At 43.9% G+C, this 19308-nt stretch overlaps 1 protein-coding gene across 2 annotated transcripts in view; it reads left to right on the forward strand.

Moving 5' to 3' along the window:
- Positions 1-19308, forward strand: part of LOC132380216 (ras-related protein Rab-37-like) — a 102714-nt gene that overhangs the window by 52118 nt on the left and 31288 nt on the right. For both annotated transcript variants that reach the window (XM_059948923.1, XM_059948922.1), the window contains 2 exons: positions 16328-16369; positions 19236-19302. In XM_059948923.1, coding sequence (XP_059804906.1) covers positions 16328-16369; positions 19236-19302 — 109 coding nt within the window. The remainder of the gene's footprint in view (positions 1-16327; positions 16370-19235; positions 19303-19308) is intronic.

Raw genomic sequence — 19308 nt, forward strand, 5'->3', positions numbered from 1 at the left:
CCTGCATCTGGACCATAGCCTTCCATACCCCTCATGTCCATGTACGCATCCAAACTTCTCTTAAATGTTAAAACTGAACCTGCCTTCACTACTTCCTCTGACAGTTTGTTCCACACTAGTACCACTACCTGAGTGAAGAAATTCCCCTTCAAGTTTCCCTTAAACATTTCACCATTTATGCGTAATCTATGACCCCTAGTTCTAGTTTCACCCAACCTCTGGAAAAAGCTTGCGTCCCTCATTCTCCTATGGTCCAAAGAATGAAGTCCAAATCTATTCCTCCTTTCCCTTTAAGAGGCTATATCCTTGCAAATTTCCTCTGTACCCTTTCAATCTTTTTGATATCTTTCCTGTAAGTAGATGGCCAGAACTACACACACTACTCCAAATTATACCTCACCAATGCCTTACGTAATTTCAACATAACATCCCAACTCCTCTTTTCAAAAACAAAGTACCAAAGTCGCTCTTTACAACCCCATGGACCCCTGACACCAATTTCAAGAAATTATGGATCTGCATTGCCAGATAACTTTGTTCTACCACAGTCCTCAGTGCCTTCTGTTCACTGTGTAAGTTCACCTTGGTTTGTCCTCCCAAAGTGCTACATCTCTCGCTTGGCAGCATTAAATTCCATCTGCCATTTTTCTACCCATTTCCCAAACTGGTTCAGATCACCTTGCAAGCTTTGATATTCTTCCTCATTGTCCACCACGCCCTTCAGTGTTGGTGTCATCTGCATAATTGCTGATCCAGTCTGCCACATTATCATCCAGGTCATTGATATAGATGACAAATAACAACAGACGCAGCACCGATCCCTGTGGCACTCCACTAGTCAGAGAGGCAACCATCTACTACCTTATGTGGTTGGAAGCAGACAGGCTACTAATGAGACACACAAAATGCTGGTGGAACACAGCAGACCAGGCAGCATCTATAGGAAGAAGTACAGTCGACGTTTCGGGCCGAGACTCTTTGTCAGGACCTTGCTGAAAGAAAAAAACATGTATTTCATGACATGTGATAATAGCCCTGATTTTGATTCTGGTTTACTACAGTAAAATTAACACCACCTCCCTTTTTATTCTCTGCCACCTTCGGAGAGCTCCAAGCAGCTTCAATGTGAACTGCTGCACGTGGACACCATGAGACCCTTTGGGTTTAGCTGCAATGCAGATATCTTGCCTTACGAGGCATTACGTGTTGCTTTGGAGTCAATCGAAGTGCCAGTGGTTGACTGTGTGTCTGCTCTTTGGGGTAGATATCCCAAATCATGGAACTGCCTGTATATGGTACCAGGTGCCCAGTGTCCGGCTGCAACTCTGTATCTGACTTTGTACCTCCATAGACTTCCAGCATCCTCTTCCTTGTATATTTTTTGAAATGATTTTCTAGCCCTCTCATTCCTATGTTCCCATATATTTGTCAGTCACCTGTGTTGCATTCCATGATACAGCTGAACCTTCTGTTAGCACATAATACACTTTAGTAATATTGTCTCATGCTTCACCCCATTTACCCTTAATTCCCATCCACCTGGCCCAGCTTTGGGGCATTCTATAGCTCCTGGAGGTAACTCCGTCTCACCAAATGACTGAATACTTGGGCTGGTCCCTCAGTTCCACAACTATTCAGAATCAGAATCAGGTTTATTATCACCAGCGTGTGACGTAAAATGTAATTCTAAATCTAACAGAGAAAAAAATTATAAATAAAAATATTAATAATAATAAATAACAAGTAAATCAATTACATATGTTGAATAGATTTAAAATGTGCAAGAACAAAACTTTTTTAAAAAGTGAAGTAGTGTCCAAAGATTCAATGTCCATTTAGGAATCGGATGGCAGAGGGGAAGAAGCTGTTCCTGAATCGCTGAGTGTGCGCCTTCAGGCTTCTGTATCTCCTACCCGATGATGATAATGAGAAAAGGGCATGTTCTGGGTGCTGGGGGTCCTTAATAATGGATGTTGCCTTTCTGAGACACCACTCCCTGAAAACGTTCTGGGTACTTTGTAGGCTCGTACCCAAGATGGAGCTGACTAGATTTACAACCCTGTCAGATTCTTTGGGTCCTGTTCAGTAGCTGATCTCTGCTGAACAAATCATTCAAATCTGTGGGGCCAAAGTTATCTGCTAATGGTCTTGGCACCATAAAGAAAGTACTCTCTCTCTCTTTGTCTCTCTCTGTTCCAGGCTATAAATAAAGAACTGCTACCCTTCAACAGCAGCGGTAGCAGTGTGCTCATAAAGCACCTACTACCCACTCAACGGTCTTCTCTCAGGACTTAATGGATCAGTACAATTCTCTCTTTGTACTTATGAGATGGAAAATGTTGTGCTATCCTGCTTTACTCAGTATTCCCAGCTCAGTATGTAATACAACGATTTCATCACTTAGATCCTTTAGACAGCTTGGGCATGTTTATTTGTTTTGTTGTCCACTGAGTCCTCTGAATCACTTAGCTTACTGTTGCGCGGCACACCTCCACACATTAACTTAGATGGGAGACGTCATGCTGGCTGTTCAGCACTCCAACTCAGGTACAGAACAGACGGACAGACAGACATACTTTATTGATCCTGAGGGAAATTGGGTTTCCTTACAGTCGCATCCTTTCCCCTCACCTCTTTACATAGGCTGTCTCCCCTTTACACTTGCAGTCCAGCTGAAGGGTCTTAACCCGAAACATTCACTGTCCATTTCCCTCCACAGATGTTGACTGACCTACTGAGGTCCTCCAACAGCTTATCTTTTAGCTCCAGATTTCTTGTGTCTCAAAGATCTCAGTGACTTAAGAGAGATTTGATGATTCTCACTGACTTGAGAGAGGTTCCTCAAAGTTTTTATACCACCAAGGTACCCAGTTTGTCCACCTGACTCTTTGTCCACTCTGTGCAGGATACATCTCACAGCATATAGTTTGTGGAGTGGCCTCTTTATGAATAACTCCACACCTCGGATTTAAATCAGTCATTCTGCTTGGCTTGATTTCCAACATTTGTTAATTCGTTGACAAAGACATCACTAACTTAAGGGGGGGGGGGGGATTCGAAACTTGATTCAAACCTTGCCCACCTGTCCGCTCAGGACTTGGGGATAAATGTACACAATGACTAATAGGCAGCAGCTCACCTGAATCTGTTCTGCTCTTTGCCAAGCGAGAGTTAAGTGATACTGGTGAGCTGCTTGTAAGCCAGCATCAGATCACCATGACAACTGTGGGTCAAGCTGAATGAAGTAGAAGGCAGCAGATTTAACCTTTTCACGCAACACCACTTAGCAAACAAGTGTCGACAATCAAGCCAAGGTGAATGAGTGATCTAAATCCCCTTGTGGCTATTCACCTACGTTGTGTAAAAGGGCCACTCCTCAAGCCCCTTGGCCGTGAGATGAATCCTGCACAGAGCAAAGAATGAGTTGGGAGGACAAACTGAGTACCTTAGGTGGTATAGGGATTCTGAGGAGCCTCCCTCGTCAGTAAGAACCAGCAAATGTCTCCCTCTCAAACTACTGAGATCTTCAGAGACACAGGAATGAAGATGCTCAGCGGGTCAGGCAGCGTCTGTGGGGAAATGGGCAACTGATGCTTCAGTTTGAGACTCTTCATCTCAACAAGAAATAGAGAGAGGAGTTGGTCACAGTAAAGAGGTGAGGGGAAGAGGTTGGAGGAAAAGCTGGAAAATGCTAGATGGAAGGAGGATCTGATGGCAGATACAGTTGGAACACAGTCAGTGGCCACTTTATTAGGTACATCTGATTTCTGCTTATTATTTCAAATATCTGATTTGCCAATCATGTGGTAGCAACTCCTTGTATAAAAGAATGCAGGTGTGGTCAAAAGGTTCAATTGTTGATCAGACCATCCACCAGAAAGGGGAAGAAACGTGATCTAAGTGATAGCACTGTGGAATGATTGGTGTTGCCACATAAGGTGGTTTGGGTATCTCAAAAACTGCTGGTATCTTGGGATTTTCACATAAAATGAGCAGAGATTACAGAGAACGGTGTGAAAAATAAAACAAAAAAATCCAGTGATTGAGCAGCAGTTCTGTGGGTGAAAATGGTTTGATAATGAGAGAGGTCAGAGCGGAATGGCCAGACTGGTTCAAGAGAAAGGAAGGCACATGCTACAACAGTGATGTACAGAAAGGATCTCTGAACACTTAACATTTTAACCCTGAAGGTGGATGGGCTACGCAGCAAAAGATCACAAAAATACACTCAGTGGAACTTCATGATGTCCAGATGGTATACTGTACCTCCTCCACCTAAAAAAATGGCCACTGCATGTATTAAAGACTCGTAGGCACATGAATGTAAGAGAAATGGAGGGTTAAAGCTGTGTAGGAGGAAAGGGTTCGATTGACTCTGAAGTAGGTTTATATAGGCCGGCAAAACATTGTGGGACAATGCTGTACTGTTCGTTTTTCAGATGGACTCTGAAGGTGACCTCAGTCTTATCTTGAGGGTCTCAGTTGGATGTGGGCAGTAGAGACAAGTAAATCACTGTGCCTAGAGAACAGAAACAATGAAATGGTATAGCATCCTTCTCTTTCTCAGGAAATCCCAAAGATTGACTGAGATGTGCTTTAGTGCTGTCATTCCTGTTGCCAGATAGACAACACAGCAGAAAGTAAACTTCCTCAGATTGCAATGTGATAATGATCTATGAGAGCAGCTGAGGCATAATTTTTGCAGAACATACCTGTTCTCCTTAAGGATAGTGCCTGAGTAGGTAGCCAAGGTCATCTTCCAAATTATAGTACCTCGCACTGTGCAGCACTCCCTCAGCACACAACCTCCTGACATGGCCACTAGTAACTAACCCAGGAAGAAAGGAGAGGAAACTCACTAGCCACTATCTGAGGTTGAACCCCTTTACCATCAGGTTTGACCTGGAAATTGCTGCATATTTTTCCCCTGCTGTTAAAGCACCCACATGCATTATTATAATGGTGCACAGAAAACAAGGGATTTGATGGCAAAGTTCACAGATTGACTCGCCCTGCATACCTCTGAGCTGAAACTGCCATTGATATCCCATATTGATGATCTCTCATTAGTCTGCATGTGCAATCTTTGTAGCCAGCTCTTAAGGTGATCTCTAACAAAGCAAACATGCTCCGTGCTATTGAATGAATGGAGCTCTAGACCATAGGACTATAAGATATGGGAACAGAATTAGGTCATTTGGCCAATTGGATCTGCTTCACCATTTCATCATGGCCAATCCATTTTTCTTTCAGCCCCGATCTCCTGCCTTCTCTCCATAACCCTTCATATCCTGGCTAATCAAGAATCTATCAACTTCTGCCTTAAATATATCCAATGACTTCGGTTCTACAGCAACTTGTGGCAACAAATTCCACAGATACACCACCCTCTGGCTAAAGAAATTCCTCCTCATCTGCATTCTAACTGAATGTTCCTCTATTCTGAGGCTATGTCTTCTGATCTAAGTCTCCCCCAACATAGAAAACATCCTCTCCACATCCCCATCCACTCTAGTCCTCATGACATGTGTTGGTGCATGGCCATGTGGTTAAGGCATTTGTCTGGTTATCTGAAGGTTGCTAGTTCAAGCCTTGACTGAGGCTTGTGTGTGTATCCTTGAGCAAGGCACTTAACCACAGACATTGCTCTGCGATGACACCAGTGCCAAGCTGTATGGGTCCTAATGCCCTACCCTTGGACAACATTGGTGGTGTGGAGAGGGGAGACATGCAGCTTGAGCAACTGCTGATCTTCCATTAAAAAAAAAACCTTGCCCAGGAAAACCCATGGTCTATCAAGACTAACGGAGGCCTACTACAGTCCTCATGAAATGAATGCTAACATTGCAATTACCTTCCTCACCAACTCAACCTGTAAATTAACCTTTAGGGAATCTTGCATGAAAACTCCCAAGTCCCTTTGCACCTCTGATTTTAGTATTTTTCTCTCCATTTAGAAGAGTCTACACTTTCATTTCTTCTACCAAAGTGCATGACCACACACTTCCAATACTATATTCCATCTGCCACCCCTTTGCTCATTCTCCTAATCTGTCTAAGTCCTTCTGCAGCCTCTCTGTTTCCTCAACACAACCTGCCCCTCCACCTATCTTTGTATCATCCACAAGCTTGGCCACAAAACCATTAATTCCATCATCCAAAACCTTGACGTATAATGTAAAGAAATTGCTCCCAATGTAAACAACTGCAGAACACCAATGATCACCAGCAGCCAATCAGAAAATGCTCCCTTTATTGCCACTCTTTGCCTCCTGCCAGTCAGCCAATGCTCCATCCATGCTAGTATCTTTCCTGTAGTACCATGGACTGTTTACTGTATTTGTTGAGCAGCATTGTGACAGCTTGTCAAATGCCTTCTGAAAATTCAAGTACAGAACATCCACCAATTCTCCTTTAGCTATCGTGCTTGTTATTTTTTTTTCAAAGAATTCCAATTGATTTTCCCTTAAGGGAAACCATGCTGACCTCAGCCTATTTTATCATGTGCCTCCAACTACCCTGAAACCACATTTTTAACTAACCAACATCTTCCCACCCACTGAGGTCAATCTAGCTGACCTATAAATTTCCATCCTTCTGCCTCTCTCCCTTCTTGAAAAGTGGAGTGACATTTGCAGTTTTCCAGTCCTCCGGAACCATGCCAAAATCTTTGATTCTTGAAAGATCATTATTAATGTCTCTACTATCTCTTAAGCCATCTTTCAAAACCCTGGGGTGTAGTTCATCTGGATCTACCTTCAGACCCTTCAGTTTCCCAATCATCTTCTCCTTAGTAATAACAACTTCAGTCACTTCTGCCCCCTGACATTCTCGAACTTCCAGCATATTGCTGGTGTCTTCCACAGAGAAAACTGATGCAAGATACTTATTCAGTTTGTCCGCCATTTCCCTGTCCCCCATTACTACCTTTGCAGCATCATTTTCCAGCGGTCCGATATCTATTCTCCACTCTCTTTTACTCTTTATATATTAGAAGAAACTTTTAGTATCCCCTTTAATGTCACCTTCACATTTCTTTCCTTCTTTATGACTTCATTAATTCCTTTCTGTTGGTTTTTAGAAGGTTCTCAATCCTTTTACTTCCCACCAGTTTTTGCTCTGTTACTTGCCCTCTCTTTGGCTTTGATGTCTCTTGTCAGCCACAGTTGTGTCAACCTTCCTTTAGAATGCGCCTTCTGAATTGCTTCCAGAAATTCCAGCCATTACTGCTCTGCCATTATCCCTGCTAGTATCCTCTTCCAATCAATTTTGACCACCTTCTCTCTCATACCTCTGTAATTCCCTTTTCTACACTGTAACATTACTTTTGCTTCTCCCTCTCAAACAGCAGGGTGAGTTCTATCATATTATGATCACTGGTCCCCTAAGGTTTCCTTTACCCTAATCAATTCCAGTTCATTGTACAACACCTAATCTTGGAGGATTCCACAAATATCCCTTCTTGGGATCCAGCACCAACCTGATTTTCCCAGTCTACCTGCGCATTGAAATCCACCTTGACTATTGTAGCATTGCTCTTTTGGAATGTATGTTCCCATTGCAGTTGTAGCCCACATCTTTGCTACTGTTTGCAGGTCTGTATCTAACTCCCAGCAGGCTCTTTTTACCTTCACAGTTTCTCAGCTCTACCCTCAATGATATTTTACCTTATATGTCACCTCTTTCTGAGGATTTGATTTCATTTTTTTTACCAACAGAGCCACCCCTATCTGCCTGTCCTAATACAATGTGTATTAGTGATAGTGGATTTCAGGAGACATCCCCCTGTTATGTCCCCCCTCACAGTCCTCAGCAGCCCTGTGTCCACTGTGGAGAACTTCAGGTTCCTGGGAACCACCATCTCTCAGGATCTGAAGTGGGAGCAGAACATCAGCTCCATCCTGAAGAAGGCCCAGCAGCAGATGTACTTCCTGCAGCTCTTGAGGAAGTATGGTCTGCCTCAGGAATTGCTGCTGCAGTTCTACACTGCAGTCATTGAGTCTGTCCTGTGTACCTCCATCACTGTGTGGTTTGGAGCCGCCACCAAGCAGGTTAGAACCAGACTACAGCGCACAGTGAGGACTGCCGAGCGCATCATTGGAGCCTCCCTGCCCTCTATTGTGGACCTGTACTCTTCCAAGTTGAAGAAGAGGGCGGGGAACATCATAAAGGGCTCCTTCCATCCTGCACACGGACTGTTTGAACTCCTTTTGTCTGGTAGGCACTTCAGATCCCTCCAGACTAAGACTAATAGACACTGGAGAAGTTTTTTCCCTACTGCGGTCACTTTGCTGAACAGTTAACTGCCGGTTAACTGTTGGCTAACTATTACTTGGATTGCACTACCTGTATGTGTAATCTATATTTTCATTTATATTTATCATCAGTTATGAGCAGAGAGACAACATCTGCCGGAAGTAAATTCCTTGTATGTGTACAGGTACTTGGCGATTAAAGTCTGATTCTGATTCTGATTCTGATCCTTGGATGTTAAGCTCCCAGCTATAATCTTCCAAAATTCCCACAATGTCATATGTGCCAATCTGTAACTGTTCTATAAGTTCATCCAGCTTATTCCGTATACTGCGCGCGTTCAAATATAACATCTTCAGTCCTGTATTCATCATCCTATTCGACTTTGCCCTCTTTCACATTGCAGCATGCCGTTGTCTGACTTTTTTCCCTATCATTAGCCTATCCTTGCTAGCAGTCTCACTACACACCTCCTCTGCTCGTAAACCAACTACCCCATTCTCAGCCCTATCACTCTGGTTTCCATCCCCCTGCCAAATTAGTTTAAACCCTCCCAAACAGCTGTGACAATCTGCCTGCACGTATGGGAGCTGGATGGGTGAAGGTTTCCAAAGTGTCTTGGGAACCCAAAACAGGCTGGTGAAGAAAATACATGCAGGGGCATATTCTCTGTGCAAAGGGGTCACAGGGACTGCAAGGTTAGAGCCAGGTGGTCCTGGCAGCAGATTGCCAGCAGGGTCCCTGTCAGATATGAGTAAAGTGTCTGATGGCCTGTATTTTGGAGAAGAGTGCAACGTAAGCAAGTCTCTGTGTCTACACTGGCAGCTGAGGGAAAAGTAGATGAAGTCTCCTCTCCCTGAGAATGAGAGACCTTCCTAATGCAAAAAACTGGGACATAAATCAGAGATCAGCAGTATCCTAGAATGGTTCTGAGGCCAAGCAGTGAGTGACCAATGCGTGCACAGTGAGGCTGCGCCCTACATGCTGATCCTCACAGCAGCGTGTCTTGGGGGGATTGGGGCTGGTAAGGCAGGTTACTGTTGTACTATTGCCCCATTCAGTTCAGTTGGGTGAGGAGCACAGGCAGAGGATTGACAACTCAATCAAAGAGGAAAGGAAAGAAAATTATAACTATAATCTCTAGACGAGCACTTGATTCACTAAGGCTTAAAAGGCTACACAGCTGCTAAATGGGATTAGTATAGATGGCACTTTATGGTTATGGATAGGATGAGCTAATTGGCCTGCTGTATGATGATATCAGTCATATTGCTTCAAAGCAGCAGCCAGGCCCCAGAAGCATTCCAGACAGAATCTAAATTTGTGTGTCCATGCCTGATTGTAGTAGAATTCAACCTGGGCTCATTCTTCAATGTATTGCATGAAGATGCCACCATTCCAATAAGATATTCAAACAAAACCCAGAGCAACACGCACAAGATGCTGGAGGAACTTAGCAGGTCAGGCAGCATCTATGGAAATGATAGTCAACGTTTCGGGCCGAGACCCTTCATCAGCACTGGAAAGGAAGGGTTCAAAAGCCAGAATAAGAAGTTGGAAAGAAGTACAAGCTGGAAAGTGAGAGATGAAATCAGGTGGGTGGGGGAAGGGGACGAAGTAAGCTGCAAGCTGGTAAGTGGAAAAGCCAAAGGGCTGGAGAAGAAGGAATCTGATAGAAGAGGAGAGTAGGTCATAGGAGAAAGGAAAGGATGAGAGGCAGGTGAGGAGAAGAGATAAGAGGCTAGAGCGGGGCAGTGAAGAAGGGGGAAAGAGAAGGGGAAAAATACCATAAGTTGGAGAAATCGATGTTCATGCCATCAGGATGGAGGCTACCTAGATGAAATATGATGTGTTGGTCCTTCAACCTGAGAATGGACTCATCTTGACTACTGGTCAAAACCAAAACCCCAGCTATCTTGGCAAATAAATACAAGAAGAAATCATGTGATATTGTTTCAAAGAAGAGCAGGGAAGTTATCCTGATATCACAGTCTACGCACGTATCCCTGACCAACAACCTGGTCACTGCCACATCACTGTTTGTGAGAGCTTCTCCGCATATTTAGGTGGTGACTCCATCTCAAAAGTAAATAATTATAAAATGTTTGGCTAGCTTCAGGCTAGAAGAGCATTTTATAAACATGTCAGTCTTACTTTGTTATTGCTAACGTTTAATTTAAAAATTGTATTTTGAGAGAAAGAAATGTCCATCAGTTTGATGGTTAACAGCTGTAGTGTTTCTCTTCATCTGTCATATTATGACACATGACACATTAATGCATCTGAATTAACTCGGAATAGCAAATTAACTTTGAAAGAGAGACTACTGTTAGCTCACATTCACCATGGCTCTTCAGGGGTGACCTTTGTACACTTTTAGATTCTGTTAAATACCACTTGGAACTTAATTGAGCAATTACATGGGGAGTTATTAATGAGACTTATTAATCCTGAGCACCATTATGAAAATTGTGACATTTTGATGAACAAACTATTGCGTTAACCTCTTTAATTGATTTGCTGAATCACACTGCAGGGATCAGAAGAGGTTAAATCCCCAACTGTTCCTCCAAGAAAAGCAATCGACAGCCTACACGTTCTCTGCTCTCTCTGTAAGAATGATACATGCCCAGACCACAGAAATTTCTGCACTGAGCAAGGGTAGTGTTGATGGTATCCAGGCCAGCTGAGGCAGAACATGTGATTCAGGCAAGATGGAAGCTCAGACCAGCAAAGGTGCCAGAGGTTCCCCAGAGAGTTTCTCCCAGTGACAGAAACTCAACAGAGAGGTGAACCATGAAATAAGCCCAGCTGATAGAGGAAATTCCCACCACCAACCCCCCCTGCACCCAACTATAAACAAGGAATGAGAAATCTCAGGGAGCAGATAGTGGGTGATGTAAGAAGAAAAACTGAACATAAATAAATGAAAGGATCAAGAGGGCTGTAGTCAGATTTACTGATGATATGAAACAAAGTGGATTATTGAGACAGAAGGGGCACTAATGGAATAGAAAGAGATTAAACAGACAGGCAGAGTATAATGTGGGGAAATGTGAGGATAGACACTCATTTTAGAAGAATGAGAAAGCAAATTGTTATTTAAGCAGAATAAGATTGCTAAACATTTTGGCAGAAAGGAATTTGGTGCATAACACTAAGGCTGGCATGCCACTGCAGTAAGGAATTGGAAGGGTGAAGAGGAATGTTGGCTTTTACTGAGGGAATACATGGAGTATCAAAGTGGGAAGGTTTTGATGAGAGTATGTACTCAAGTTTAAAGAAGGGTACAGTTACATTGGTGCCAGTGCAGAGAAGGTTCACTTGCTTGATTCCTGGAATGGAGGGGTGATGTACCAAAGGATTGAACAGATTAGTGATAAATTCACCGGAATTTTAAAGGATCAGAGTTGAACTTTATCAAATTCTAACAGGGATTGATGAGGTGGACACTGAGAGGGTATTTTCCCCCATGTAGAATATCTAGAACCTGGAGCATAGTTTTAAAGGTCACCCGCTTAAAGAGATGAGAAATTTCTGCTATGACATTCAAGGTGGACATTGACATACATTTAAATAAGGGGTATGGAAAGAGGGCACAAAGTGGTGTGAAAAATTAAGATCAGGTGGCCCACTCCTGTTTCTTCAGATTTCAACAGAGCACATAACAAAGCTTGTGAAGTTTAGCCTTAAGAGTGTAGAACATTAAGCCCATGTTTACTTGGCTTGGAGCAAAAGAACCAGAGTCTATGGTGAAGAGGTTAAATGCAAAACTAACCCACAGAAATAACATCTGAGTGAATGAAAGGCCAATCTAAACAACAGGCTTCCAAGGGAGATAGTGGAATCAATTAGTATTGATTCTTTCAATTGCAAATTGGATAGATTCAGAAAACAGCATTTTGGGATATTGTTTCTGAGCATTTAAAAGATTTGAGGTAGGGTGTATGTAGTGGGTTTCAAGTAAACAAAATGAAGCTCTTTCCCATAAGATTTGCTCCTATCTAGTTTGAATCTGTTCAAAGACGTAAGGTATAATGATGAATGAAACTCTACTGTCAGTGCAGTATCCACCTCCCAAAATGGGAGATGGGACTGAGGCCAGGGCTGGGACCAGAGGTGAGGGATCAGCTGATTCTCCTCACTGCCCCACCAACTTTACTTGGCTCAGTGCTGAACTGAGGCTGTGGCCTGCTCCAGCTGCACCGAGGACTGGTTATGGCTCACCTTGCTAAGACTTCAGTTCTGAATGTTATTCTTTCATTGTTTATGTGTTTTTTTCCTCTCTCCACATCATTCTGTCTGTGGAGAATGATGTGTTGCGTGCAGAGGCTCATGAGATGATAAGTAAGGACAAATGCAATTCCATCCTTTTTAAGGCAGCAGGAAGACGTGGTGAGCGCAAATGCCCAGGAAATGGAGGTGATATGGGTGAGATCAGCATTATGCTGGAGGAAAGGAAACCCTGTTCTCCGAAGAAGGAGAGCATGTTCTGATGTTCTTGAAAGAAAAGACTCAAGCTGAGAACAGATGCAGTGGAGTGAAGGAACTGAGAAAAAGGAATAGCATTTTTATGGGAGACAGGGTGGGAAGCATAGTGAAGATAGCTGTGGGAATCTATAAGTTTATAAAGGATATCGGTTGACAGTTTGTCTCCAGAGAGATCAAGAGAGTGTAGAGAGGTGTCAAAAATGGGCCAAAAGAATTTAAGGACAGGGTGAAAGTTGCTGAAATTGATGATCTCAGCACGGGTGCATGAAGCAGTGCAGTCATCAATATAGCACGGAAAGAGCATTACATAGGCTTGGAATGGACTGTGCCACGTAGCCAGCAGAAAGACAGGCATAGCTGGGGGCCATGCAGGAATCATGGCTACCATTACTAAAATAACATGTCTGGATGGATGCTGACAAAGTTGGCCAATGGCTTAGTGTGGTAAGAAAAGTTGGCCTTCAGGGGAGTACTTCAAACTCTTCCTTCAAAAGCAGGGAGAATATGGCAATTTTAATAGAATGGAGTCAGGATCCTTATTTGTAGAAACCAATGGGAGAACCTTCAAAAGTGGGGTAATCTGATTTATTGGCTCCCGACATGCTCAGCCTGGAAGATTATGGTGCAAAAGGTAAGATAGACTGTAGTGGAGTTGGCAACCAGCCTTAAGAGACTATAGCTCTTGTTCTAATTGTGCTGGGAAAACCTTACACTCCTACTGTATTAAAATATTCCATCTGGTTTGAAGCTGGCTCTTGAGTTCACCAAAGTCCTTATAAATGTGTGGTTAAGGATGCGGTTTCGGGGTAGTCACAAGCACCTAATAAAATAGGCCGCAGTTAGTATGGTTTCCTTAAGGGACAATCTTGCCTGCCAAATCTTTGAGGAAATAACAAGCAGGATAGACAAAGGAGAATCAGTGAATGTTGTGTACTTGGATTTTCAGAAGGCCTTTGACAAGGTGCCACACATGAGGCTGCTTAACAAGGTAAGAGCCCATGGTATTACAGGAAAGATGTGAGCATGGATAAAGCATTGGCTGATTGGCAGGAGACAAAGTGTGGGAATAAAGGGAGCCTTTACTGGTTGGCTGTCAGTGACGAGTGGTTTTCCATGGGGGTCTGTATTGGGACTGTTTCTGGTCACATTATATGTCAAGGAATTGGATGATGGAATGGATAGCTTTGTGGCCAAGTTTGCAGATGATACAAAGACTGGTGAAGGAGCAGGTCATTTTGAGGAAGCAGAGAGGTTACAGAAGGGCTTAGACAGATTAGGAGAATGGGCAAGAAGTGGCAGGTGGAATACAGTGCTGGGAAGTGAATAATCATGCATTTTGGTAGACAGACAGACAGACATACCTTATTGATCCTGAGGGAAATTGGATTCTGTTCCAGTCACATCAACCAAGAATAGTGTAGAAATATAGCCATATAAAACCATAAATAATTAAATAATAATAAGTAAGTTATGCCAAGTGGAAATAAGTCCGGGACCAGCCTATTGGCTCAGGGTATCTGACACTCCGAGGGAGGAGTTGTAATGTTGATGGCCACAGACAGGAATGACTTTCTATGACGCTCAGTGTTACATCTCGGTGGAAGTAGAAGACTATTTTCTAAATGGAGAGAAAATTTAAAAATCTAAGGTGCAAAGGGACTTGGGAGTCCTTGTGCAGGATTTCCTAAAGGTTAATGTTCAAGCTGTGTCAGTGGAGAGGAAGGCAAATGCAACGTTAGCATTTATTTCAAGAGGACTAAAGTTTACAATCAAGGATGTAACGTTGAAGCTTTACCAGGCATTGTCAAGGCCTCACTTAGAGTATTGTCAGTGGTTTTGGGCCCTTTATCTAAGAAAGGATGTGCTGACTTTAGAGACGGGACAAAGGAAATTCATGAAAATTATTCTGGGATCAAAAGAGCCATTTAATGAGGAGATGGGGAGCATTTGATGGCTCTGGGCTTCTACTCACGGCAATTTAGAAAAAGGAGGGGGGCTCTCATTGAAACCTATCAAATGTTGAAAGGCTTCAATAGAGTGGATGTGGAGAGGACATTTCCTATAGTGGGGGAGTCTAGGACCAGACAGCATCAGAATAGAGAGACATCTATTTAGAACAGAGATGAGGAGGAATTTCTTTAGCCATAGAGTGGTGAATCTGTGCAATTTTTTGCCACAGCAGGCTTTAATGGGCCAGTCATTGAGTATATTTAAGGCAGAGATTGATAGATTCTTGATTAGTGAGGGCATGAAGCAACAGGGGAAGAAAGCAGGAGATTGGAGCTGAGGGAAATGGATCAGCCATGTTTAAATGGCAGAACAGACTCGATGGGCCAAATTGCCTAATTCTGCTCCAATGTTTTATGGTCTTACAGTCTAAATGTGACCCTTTAATTAGTCACCAATACGCTGATACCATTAACAGACGAACAATTATGAGCACAGCTTCAAAAGCACAGGTGAAGACTGGGCATGAAGATGTAGAATTTTACCTGAGAAAGAAGATGTGCCTTCATTAACAGAGAACAACACTGTCATTCCTGGTGTTAAACCGAATAAAGCTGTTATTATTCACAAACAGTGGCAACTTGTAGTAAAGTGCTTGAACAAGCTAGGGGCTTTGGTGGTGCCAGACTCTCACATATACCAGATTAGGATATTGCTCTGCACCCCAAACCGAAGGCCCCACCCCAGCCCAGAGTCCCCACCCCAGCCCAGAGTCCCAACTCCAGAATCCTCACCCCAACCCAGAGTCCCCACCCCAGCCCAGAGTCCCCACCCCAGCCCAGTCCCCACCCCAGAATCCTCACACCAACCCACAGTCCCCACCCTAGCCCAGAGTCCCAACTCCAGAATCCTCACCCCAACCCAGAGTCCCCACCCCAGCCCAGAGTCCCAACTCCAGAATCCTCACCCCAACCCACAGTCCCCACCCCAGCCCAGAGTCCCCACCCCAGAATCCTCACCCCAACCCAGTCCCCACCCCAGCCCAGAGTCCCCACCCCAGAATCCTCACCCCAACCCAGAGTCCCCACCCCAGCCCAGAGTCCCCACCCCAGAATCCTCACCCCAACCCACAGTCCCCACCCCGTCCACAGTCCCCAGCCCACCTGCAGCCTCAATTCCAGTCCTGGCTGTGGTGGAGCGTGACCCCACACCGCACTCTCTGGACCCCCGCTCACAATCCTCACAAATAAGTGCTCCTGGACCATCAGGATTTCCAAACAATTGGATGTCAATTTAATGGAGATTTACAGTACCCCTTGTAAAAATTAATTACTATAATAATCTTTTTTTTAAAGAGGCAACATATCTTCCCTGGACGTGGCTCCTCAGTAAAGGAGCCACACTCACAGAGGTTTCAGAAAAGGGGTGAGCTGGACAGGGGGACACAGTGAAAGGTCACTGTAGTACTGACACACTGAAAACATGGAGCTGAGTAACCAAGCCAGCTAACAGAGCTGGGTGAAGCAGGGTATTGCTTGTGTATATTAATTGTTTGACAACAGTGTCTGATGACATTCTACCTCTCTTCATTTCTTAGATATTTCAATGTTAACTAGTACTACTTCTTGTTTTGCAGAATAAGGTGGTGGTTGTGGATGGGGTCAAGGTCAAGTTGCAGGTAAGTGCACTGTAGTGGCAGGTGGAATGACAGCAGTGTACACTGCTAGACAGCAGCCCCTAAATCCGTCAAATTTCAGTTCTCATTCCTACGGGATTCATTTCTCTGTGTGAGTTAATCAACAAATAAAGATGGAAGAAATGACTTAACTAAACTGCACCCTTCTAAAAATCTTGTTTCTATACACACAGGACACTTTAAAAACTCCCAGGACCTGCAATATTTACAAATTCCCTGGAATGCTTATTAGCAGGCTTTAGGATCCTTCCGACCACTGAGATATTCCTGTGATGTGTGATTGCGGTCACATTAGCCATTAGCCAATTCGTCCATGCTGACAAAGTTACCTAACCAAGAAACCTCCTCCAGCAGCTTGTTCTATTTATCCACCCTCCTTTGTGGGATAAAGTTGCCCCACAGATTTCTTCTAAATCTTTCTCCTTTCACTTTATACCTATGCCCTACCGTGGGGGAAAGATATTCTAATGGATCCCTTCAAAACCACTCCTACAACTCCGTCAAACACGGGTTTATATTTATTGAAATCCTTTGCAAGTTTCAACATACCAGATGCACACCTAGGGACACCTCAAAACTGTCACCTTATCTGAAAGACTGATTCAAAGACTATGTAATGGCCAAAATGTCTCTCTCTCTCTCTACGAACAAAAGCAACTTTCTACATGGATGCTGGACTTTTCCCACATCTGCTCCTTTTGTGCTGGCCATTTGTTACAATTGGGTTGTGGCCATTTTATACAGGATGGAAGGAGGATGAAGTAATATATTTCCAAATGCTGACAGATTTACCTTACTGAAGAGCTCCTCCTCCGTTCAGGTCTTCGAAACAGTCCCGCAGGTCAGGTGCCAGTTTTCTGTGAATGTGTGTGACAAATATTTTTAAACTTACAGGAGATCCCCAATAAATATCAACCAGTGTTTACAAGAGTTGTGGGAGTATTTAATTTTCTGAAGGGATCCACTGCACCAATGTTAGAGGCTTCTCAATCCTGGTTCGCCAAAGTATTAGCAGCAGCCTGTCTGAATCCTCCCTCTGATCTCAGCACGACTTAACAATCTCTCACCTTTTCTTTCCCACTGATACCCATGCCTTGCTCTTCTACAAAGACAGCAGCCCTCACCACCTGTCGTCCTTGCTACCTCTCATTCTTCATACAGGGTTCAGGACAATTACTGGGACAGGTTATTCAACCACACAGTGCATCACCGTCAGATCCCCTAGATTAGATTCCGGTTTGTAATTCACTCTTAGCCATCTGTTACTCTATATATAAACCACTTGGGCTTCTTAATTGGATTTCTTCCTGTAGTTCACTGTCAATTATCCGTTATTCTATATATAAATCAGAGGTTCCAAACCCCTTCCTCACTGATGTACTTCAGCACAGGGACTCTGCAAACCCAACCCTGGCAAGTGTGACACCTGACCCCACTATATCGATTTAACCTTCTTATTTACTTACTGTGGCATGGAAGAAGATTGTTTGGCCCATCAGGTCCATGCCAGAAACTCATCAGTTCCACTCCTCCTCTTGTATCCCTATAATCCTACAGCTCTTTCAACTCCCTTTGAGAAAATACAGCAGCAAGCACTGACTTACCTGCAATGCCCTTCTGAGAACAACTTAACCAACTAATGGCCCATGTTGTAACTGTGAGTGTATAAACGGATGTGTTCACATTTGTAAAGAAATCAGTCACAGCCCACAAAGAAGTAAAAAGCAAAGATGCTGAGAATCTGAAGTGAATAGCTTATGTTGCTGGGAACACAGCTGGTCAGGCAGCACCATCTATACAACAGATTCTGCAGATGCAGGAAATCCAGAGCAAAACATTGAAGGAACTCATCAGGTCAGCATCTATGGAAAGGATGACATTTCAGACCAAGACCCATCTTCAGGATTGGAAAGTTAGAGCAAAAACACCAGAATAAAAAGGTGGGGGGGAAGGAAAGGAAGACAAACTTGAAGGTGATGGGTGAAGCCAGGTGTGTGTGAAAGGTAAAGGCCTAGGGAAAAAGGAATTTGATATGAGAGGAGAGTGGGCATAGGAGAAAGGGAATTGCAGAACAAGCAATTCCTGCAGAAAGCAGAGAATGGGCTGGGGTAGGGGGAGGTATAAGATCATAAGACGGGAGCAGAATTAGGCCCAGCGAGTCTGCTCCACCGTTCCATCGTGGCTGATCCTGGATCCCACTCAACCCCTATACATCTGCCTTCTCATCATATCCTGTGATGCCCTGGCCAATCAGGGAACTTCCACCTTAAATATACCCCATTGACTTGGCCTCCAACGCACTCTGTGGCAGAGCATTCCACAGATTCACTACTCTCTGACTAAAAAAACATTTTCCTTAGCTCTGTTCTAAAAGGTTGCCCCTCAGTTCTGAGGCTGTGCCCTCTAGTTCTGGATACCCCACCACAGGAAACACACTCTCCACATCCACCCTACCCTACCCTTTCACTATTCAGTAGGTTTCAATGAGATCACCCCACATTCTTCTAAATTCCAGTGAGTACAGGCCTAAAGCTGCCAAACACTCCTTGTATGTTAACCCCTTCATTCCTGGAATCATCCTCGTGAGCCTCCTCTGGACTCTTTCCAATGACAACACATCCTTTCTGAGATATGGGACAATACTCCAAGTGCAGCCTGACTGGTGTCTTACAATGACTCAGCATATTTTCTTTGCTTTTATATTCTATTCTGTGTGGCGATGGGGGTCACACAGATGGCCATCTCAGATCCTACAGTCTCTGACCAATGTGAGTCCACGCTGCTGGCTGGTGATTCCAACAAGGGTTAAGGCACAACTGAATCACAACATCTCTGTTTCTGTTTGCAGATCTGGGATACAGCGGGGCAGGAACGGTTCCGGAGTGTCACTCACGCGTACTACCGGGATGCACAAGGTATGG

Source organism: Hypanus sabinus, chromosome 23, assembly GCF_030144855.1.
Source record: "Hypanus sabinus isolate sHypSab1 chromosome 23, sHypSab1.hap1, whole genome shotgun sequence".
NCBI classification, from domain to species: domain Eukaryota; kingdom Metazoa; phylum Chordata; class Chondrichthyes; order Myliobatiformes; family Dasyatidae; genus Hypanus; species Hypanus sabinus.